An 8666-nucleotide genomic window follows, 5' to 3' on the forward strand; every position below is an offset into this window, starting at 1 on the left:
GAAAAATCATTTTGTTGGGAAATTCAGTAAGTACGGGATTTGATAACTTCTTAGTAATTACGTGGCCACTGAACAATGATTGTTCTTAACTTATCCACTTATCATTCTGCTTCCTGCTGACCGAAATACTCACCAGTGAATTGCAGTGAACGCTAATCTGGGCAGGAACACCTTTCGAGAAAATTTAAGCTGAGAAAAATAAATAAAGAAATAAAATGTATTCGTCCTGCCGAACTCAGTTCACCCTGGGGGCGTTTGAACAGGTCGTTCAACATTGTTGAAAGTGTAAAAGGTATTGAAAGCTTCAAAATTTAAAGGCCCGTTTAAACGGTTTCAACATTTTACCAACATTTTTTCAACAGAAGTTGAACGGATTGATGTTGGGCAAATGTTAAACTGGCTTCGAATTTCAAAAATTATTTGGAAGCGGTTGCCACGTTTCTTTTTACCAAGTTGCCTAATTAAATGTAATTTACATGTACCGAATATTATACCGATACGAAAAGAAATCAATCATTCTCCGTATTTGGATAAAATAAGAGCTAACACAATATCTAGTGTGCGGGATTTCATCTTGTTCATCATTAATCATATCCAATTTTTTCACTTCTTGTTTCACGCTCAGCAAATAATTTATATATACTTCTTGAATTTGGCGTATTTTTTACGTATTCATGTATCCTCCGTAATTATGAATGAACGTTCCCGTTATATTAACAACTGTCTGTCAATGGCTTATGAACGTTTCTTTTAGTACTGGGTAGCAACGCCTTGCTGTTATGATATATGGAAATAAGTTGTCTTGTTATGAAACCCACGTACATAAAATACAAGATTTGTCTGTTTTGTTTGACATGTTTGAAATGGCCTGCAAACTCGTATCGGTCCGTGGCAAAAGAGTGGTTTTGTTTTATATTTTTATTTTGATAGCCGGGCCCACCGGTGTTCTTGTTCCTTTTCTCTGGCTGGAGAGAACATTTCAAGGTTGGCAGAGAGATCAGTAAGTGCGAGAGTTTATACTAGTTCCTGACTAGCCGATGAAACTGCGTGGCCTGTCCACATGAGTACGGTTTTTGACCTTAGCATATTCTCATTTCATCCTGCTACTAATTTGTTGAACGAAACGCTGCTCCTCTCCTAAAGATAACTTTCTGTTTTTTCCAGAGAGAAGGCTGATTGTACAGCTGGGGTTATTAATATCAAAAAATACCGTCTATTTTTGTCCAATACCGTAAAGTTCCGATCGTAGGTTTCGGGGAGTCGTTACTTTCGGGGGGCCGTTATTTTCGGGGAACAAAAACCATGAAGCAAAGCTAGCGCTCGCTCTTTCTTTCCAAAATGAAAAACAATATAATCCACACAGAGCTCAAACAACAGACAGAATAAAGACCATCCTACTGAAGAGTGCCAGACAACATTGAGAAAAGATAAATAATCATCAGTGTTGACAGACTCACTACGAAACACTTGTTCGCAAATCCAGAGCTATTTATGAGTGGAAAAGTAAGCGCTGGTGATTAGCGTGTGCTTTTCACGAAATGGGTGTGCACGGCATGGCAAGAGATGTTGCGTCGGCTGAAAGACACAGGTATCCGTTCAATTGTGAAATGTGGTATTGCACTGCCCATTTCTGGTAGCAGGGACAATGAAATAAACATCGATGGTCTACCGGACTACCGCATGAATGAATCAGCCGATGTAGAGGAAATCGAATTCTTCTCTGACTCAGACTCAGTGCTTTTAGTCCATAACACATCAATGCGTTTTATGCTGCAGTATAGAGTGTGTGCACGACGGCCATGTTGGAGGACCGAAACAATACAATGATTTTCCTTTGGAAAAATATATTCTATTTTTATGCAAATATCTTTTATTGTTTTAGTCCTCCAACATGGCCGCCGTGCACACACTCTATATAGAGTTTTCAATATTAATTTGAAGAAACGTTCCGGATGTTGTTAATACGAAATTAAAACAGTTTAGTTTTCACATTACGCCATCAGCTGTGAACTGATGTCAAGGACGAATGATGGCTTAAGGCTTTCCCTTGTTGTGAACTGTCCCTTATCGTGATCAATCAGTGTCAATGCATAAGAAAGATATTAGTATTGTACATTAAAAATTTGACTATGGATTGGAAAACAATAAAGGTATTCAGTATGGGTATAACGTAATTTTAAAAAACCTTAGTCTCGCTACTTTTTGGGGAAATCGCTACTTTCTGGGGCTCGCTTTTTTCGGGATCTATAAGAAGCCACAAAGTTTTGACCTTACTTTCGGGAGGTCGTTACTATCGAAACTTAACGGTATGTTGCCAAGCCACGGCCTGACTTCTTCAGAAAAAACACAAACTTTACAGGAAAACGTTACAATTTAAAAAACACCAAAGATTACAATAGAAAACGTTAGTTTATTCTCTGAAGAAGATCAGGCGAAATTGGAAAATATACAGAATATAACCCCAGGTGTACATTACTTCTTTCTTCATAAATTATATGATCGCGCAGTAAAGAATGGTTTTATTTTCGCAACATACCCTATAATCAAACCTGGTTGTCAGTTAAACGCTGGGTAGGAGCAAGAGCGTCTTTCTTTCCTTTTCGCTCCGTATTTCTGTCTCGGATTTTTTTCCCGTGTTTGCTTGTTTGTTATTTTTGTCTGTTTAATTATTTTACGGGTTAGTTTTGAAATTAATTTCTCTTAGATAACCGAGAGTATCTGTCCGCCCACGCATGATTTTCAACCGGAAATCGGCTTGCCCATTTTCCCGCCAAAATTGTCGCGTGGTAGGAGTTGGTACAGAGTGGTTGGAAGGTTTTATTATTACTAAGTTTATAGGCATCTAATCGTCGCAATTTACAGACTTTGAAATCAAGATCAAATGCGTGTTTTCGGAAATGTCTCTTTACTTTGAACACTTTTCTCGTCAAACCTTCTCCAGGAGGAAATACGAGTCCCCTAAAAACGACCGTGTGGGAGGCTACTTTGACAATAGAGGCGCTTGAAGATTTTATAAACGTGTCAAGAAATGTAGCTGAGGGGAGAAGTCCCCTCTACTAATAGTGGACACCTAACTAAATTCTAGAAAATTCTAAAAAATGAATTAAAATTTACATCGTAAACCATATAAATAAAATTTCATACATCAATCGCAAAAATTCATGTAAACCCTAGTCATTCTCGGCATAGGTTGCAGCCTCGACAGTTACTGACATTTGCTGCTAGGGCAGTAAGGTCCTGATTACGTATGACTCTTTTGAATTGCTTCAGAGAGGGTTGATATCTTATTCTAGGAGTGAGATCATTCCACAGTTTAGGCCCTAGGTAACGAAGTGAGTGTTTTTCATATGTCACCGAAGAGAATCGAGGTTGAACAAATTCTCGCTTCCTTAAGTAATACGAACCACTGTCCAATTGGAAAAGATTACAAAGTCTCTGTGGCATTAATTCATGCTTAATCTTATACATGAAGATGGCAATGTCCTGCAATCGTCTGTTGTATAACGTCTGTTTTATAACTCAGCTCCTTACAACGCCTTTGTTATCTCAGTTATTTGGATGATTTTTATGAGTGTTCTTGAACGATTTTTATTGGGACTAGCTCACAGAGTTAAAGAGGTAGAACAAAAGCATGGCAAGCCTCTACGAAATAATTACTCAACCAAACGGCAAACGCAAAGGTAAAAAAAATGTTAAAAGCAGACGAGCTCGCAACTCGTCAGGTTTCTCCGAACCCCATCCTTTGCTTAGTTGTTATGTCCTCGTTACGATCAAAGCTCTGAAGCGCTGAAGACCTCGGAACGTATATCACAATTGACATCCGAAGAGAGCTGGGTAAACACTCATTCTCTACCAAAAAGAAAGATGTCCATTAATAAGAGCCGCATCTCTTTTCACGGATTTTTTCCTTTTCAGCACGTTCTCCACAATTTTTGTGGAGGGGCATTGGACTCTGTATCGAGGGCATGGTGGTATTAAACGGTTGCCAACCGGCTAACATCCCATCTAGGGTTTACGTCAGGATAACCCCCCCCCCCCCCCCCAGTAGTGGCCGCTAGGCTCGTGAAGGTATTCAACCTTCTCTCGCCAAATCTTGCAATAAGCACCCTCACTGTCTCTGTCCCCCGGCTTCAATAAGCATGCATTTTCTGAGTGTATTTCTGATCGTTTCTGCCTCTGCCTCTTCATCTTCTTTTCCTTTTTTTCCGTCAAATATGACAAAAGGGGCTCATTTTTTTAGTACGCGCCTCCTCCCGAGCTATCATGAAAATTTATGATAAGACACTTTCTTACAAGAGCATTTGTACAAAAAAGATCAGGTCATTCCATCTTTGTTGATCATTTGCTTTATTCTCGTGATCTTTGTGTTGGAACAGGTAGTAATATTGTAAGCAAAAGTTAGACGGTGGGCTCTATTAAGGTTAATTTTCCAACTAAGTATTTAACATTCCTAAATAAATGTACTTTCCTTGTTTCATCCATTTTTAGACCAGGAAAGCTTTGTGATTGCGAAGGAAGCCCAAAGTGCCAGAATACCGATAGCGTCTTGAAGTTATCACACGATGCCGGTACGTCGGCGACATGCAGACCAGTGAATAATATTCTATTTCTCAAGACCCATAAGACAGGATCAAGTACATTGACTAATATCTTAAACCGCTTTGGTGATAGCAGGGATTTGCTGTTTGCTTTGCCTATTAAAGGCTACGATTTTCACTGGCCTATTCCGTTTTTACCTAAATCCGCGATGCCAACAAGAAGAGCACCAAATATTCTTTCCAATCACGCCAGATACAACAAGGCTCCGATGCACTGGCTTTTTCCAAAGGAAACGACCCGCTATATCACAATGCTACGGGAACCAGCTGAACAGTTTGAATCCGTTTTCAACTATTGTGGCTTGGGTAGACATTTCAAGAGATTACCGAACGATACGTCGCCAATGGAGAGTTTTCTTCAAAATGCGGAATTATATTTGAAGAAAAGTAAAGATCGGTATTTTAAATTGCTCAAAAACCCAGCGTTATTCGATTTGGGACTTCAAACAGTATATCACGGGAATCTCACTGCAGTGGAAAACTACATCCATTTTCTTCAACAAGAATTCGATCTTGTAATGCTGATGGAATACTTCGATGAGTCCCTTGTGCTGCTAAAAAGACGTTTTTGTTGGAAAATGGAGGACATTTTGTATTTCAAACTTAATGAAAGGACAGACAAAGAAAAAAAGAATATTACAAGTCACACAAAGAATTTGATTCGGAAATTGAATTCGGCAGATGTCTTATTGTACAATGTTTTTAATCAAACGCTGTGGAAAATGATAGAACAGGAAGGTGCGGAGTTTTTTGAAGATCTCGCGCTCTTCCGAAAGGAAAAGCAATCTATGGAGAAAGCATGTTTACAAGAAGGAAGTTTTCTGACCCGTCCATTCGGTAGAAAGGTGGTTCAAGGTTACAAAGTCAAAGCAAACATCTCCAAAGAACTGAGTGAAACTTGCAGCAAAATGATCATGAACGAGATTCCTTATATGGATTATCTTCGCGAAAAGTTGACCAAACAACAAGAAGCTGTGGGCATTGCTGTAAACTAATTGGATCTTTTGATTAACGCCGGATGGTGGTTTGAAATGATAGATCAAAATTAATAGTTTGTCTTATAGGCGTAGCATAGACGGGCAGATCGCGGCGTTCAGTCTTCATCAAGCGATGGTGTCGACTGCCGAGTGGCTGTCAGTGCCTACGACGAATATTCTCTGTGTGCTAATGACGCAAGAAATTATGCGTAGTAAGAATGCGCAATGCAATTGAATGGAATCACTTTAATAAATAAAACGGACGTACGCAAAGATATCGCACATGACTTATATTGTAAATATAGTAGATAGGTAGAGATAGAATATATAGAGGATTCGTCATCTCAATACTGCTGTCACACGTAATATATATACAATTGTGCTTCTGTAATTATTGTAATGCGCATTTGATCATCTTGTCATGGAAAATGCGCAATATAAGCGAATAAATTATTATAAATTATTATGTACTTAGACTGGTGTGGTTTACGTTTCATCTTTTTTTTTTTTTTTTTTCATTTATTTTCCTCTTAAATTATGCATATTTTGCATGGCTTTCACGTATCCTAGGAGACGATGACTGAACTTTCTCATCGTATGATTTCTGCTTATGGATAATTTATGAAAGCTGGGAATAAATATTGAAGGAAACCGAAACCAGTGAATTAAAAATTCGAAACGTTCGACAGAGACATCAAACAGTCTAACTTTAAGTACTTTTAGGGAAGTCACAGAATGCGCTGAAAGCGGGCACGTATGTTGATACCTTAATTAGCTGCGCTTTGTGGGTTTGTCTACATTTGCACCCTTCCTAATTACTTGCCTGATGACGGTCCTGTAAAATACCGAAATATCAGGGTAATTGACGATTCATTTTTTTTTTTTTTTAATATTTCTATTATTACAACTTTATAAAGTACATTACAGTACAACTCAAAGCAATAAAAAAGAAACATTTAGTACAATGAATACAAGTACAATACATTATAATTTTTCCTTTATAAGAAAACAAATTACATTAAAGGACACAAAACAATTAGTGGGAACAAAGGAGACGAGATTTCAAGTATTTTAATTAAATATTCTCGTAAGGTGTCCCTGAAATATAGCAGTAGGCTTTTCATTACATTTTTAAATTGGTTGAATATGAAGCATGAAATCCAATCTGCTCGGTTTCTTATTCATTTTGTAAATTTTCAGCCCTGGTTTATGTTCTCTGAGGCAATAACTTATCCGTTCGGCTGGCCTTGAATTTTCACTTGCTTTTAAATCGGTTACCATGTCTCTTTACGTGAGCTGTAAATAATGCGTACACTTACTTTGCTCTAACGATCTATGATAATAGCTTGTCTAGCTGTAAATCCATTCGTTGGGAGAATTGGGTGTTTGGTCGTAATGGCTTGCAGACTCAAATCGGTCCGTGGAAAGAGGCTTGTGGTGTTTTATATTTTTATTTTGATAACAGTCCCCTTCGGCTTATTAGTGCATCTTCTCTGGATGGAAAACACATTAAAGGGAACAGTTCAGTAAGTATGAGATTTTAAAATAATAATTTAATTACGCTATAGCTTTAAGGACTTGACTACTTAGTGGTTTAATTTTTAGCTTTAAGTTATTCGGTCACTCTGTTTTCCTTCAATTCTTGCTGTCAGTTAACCAAGATACTGTGGGTCAAAGAATAAAAACGATGTGATACCACCAAGGACAGCCAACGGGACAACTCAAGCAAAACCTTTTAAAATGAATTTTCTGTTTTTCGAGGTCGTCAGAAGAGGCTTTAACACAGCAACACAATAGCACAATCTGATCTGTTTGGATCCGGCTTTCGCTGGATATTTATCCAGTAAGGCGAACAGAATCCTTCTCATCCTGAATTTCTCAGTTACTTTCGACATTCCGAGTATTCGAGCTGGCCTTATTTAATGTTTTGATCCTGCGAAAACAACTGAGAAAATTAATTTTCCCGTACTTACGAAAGTGTCAGTTTACAATTCATCAAGGAAAAGTCTACGTTTTAATTAAGCCTTGGACGTGAAAATATAACATTTTAGCAGTCAAGTCGGTGAATATTCAAAGGTTTGATAACTGCATGAGCTGAGGTTTTAATCTAGCCGGCTGAAACCATAAAAGCAGTAAGATTTAACATTTACGGTTTCCAATACCACCTTTTCTTACTTCATATTTTATATAAAGTACGCTCCTTGTTTTAATAAACAATGGACACAAAACCTTATGCACATGGATGCTAAATGAAGTCCTAAGGATTGACTCGCTTCGGTCTGGATACCATGAGATCAAACGCACTTTAGTAATCCATGATTGTTGTTATTATTATTATTATTATTATTATTATTATTATTATTATTATTATTATTATTATTATTATTATTATTATTATTATTATTATTATTATTATTATTATTATTATTTATTATTATTATTATTATTATTATTATTATTATTATTATTATTATTATTATTATTATTATTATTATTATTATCGCACAAACAATACCCCTTGACGCTAAATTTAATAGCAGATGCCAATGCTAAGGATATTTAAGATCCTGTTTTGTTTTTCGCGATGATCTGAATTCTTATCATTTAAGGAACACTAAAAAAACACACTAACTCTTCCCGGCACAACCCCGCACTGATTATTTAAAGAAAAGTTTCTCATACAGTGGAGCTCAGTTGTGGAATGTCATTTTACCCTTAGAATTACGCTAAGCGACTTCCTTGAATGATTTTAAGACTAAATTGAGTCGCCACAGTTTTAGGTAAGATTTTAAACACGGCCTTCAAGAAAAGCAGCATTTATTGTTTTATTTTTTCTTTTACTTTTATAATTGTAATTAGGTAGATAGATAGTTCATAATGATAATTATGTAGCTGATGGAATTACAGTAAGCTATCATATCGTATCGTAGTTTATAAGTATTTCCACCGCTACCGTTATGACTAGATTTAGTGCCCTCTTGTTAATAAGAGCCACCCTCCTTTCAAGGCACCCCTACTGCCTACATGGCCGTGTTTTTTTATTGTTGAGAGAGCGGCAGCCAAGCTACACTGAGTCTCAACCGCGTTCACA

The 8666-nt window shown here is 37.2% G+C and overlaps 1 protein-coding gene across 1 annotated transcript; it reads left to right on the forward strand.

The window, feature by feature from the left end:
- The first annotated feature begins 4627 nt into the window (after positions 1 to 4627).
- LOC146484575 (galactosylceramide sulfotransferase-like) lies at positions 4628 to 5943 on the forward strand. Its single transcript, XM_085104518.1, has one exon. It carries the CDS (start codon positions 4748 to 4750, stop codon positions 5591 to 5593), a length of 846 nt encoding a protein of 281 aa, XP_084960644.1. The 5' UTR covers positions 4628 to 4747; the 3' UTR covers positions 5594 to 5943.
- Positions 5944 to 8666: the final 2723 nt, after the last annotated feature.

This window comes from Pavona decussata, unplaced genomic scaffold (assembly GCF_977016875.1).
Source record: "Pavona decussata unplaced genomic scaffold, jaPavDecu1.1 SCAFFOLD_32, whole genome shotgun sequence".
Taxonomy (NCBI): Eukaryota; Metazoa; Cnidaria; class Anthozoa; order Scleractinia; family Agariciidae; genus Pavona; species Pavona decussata.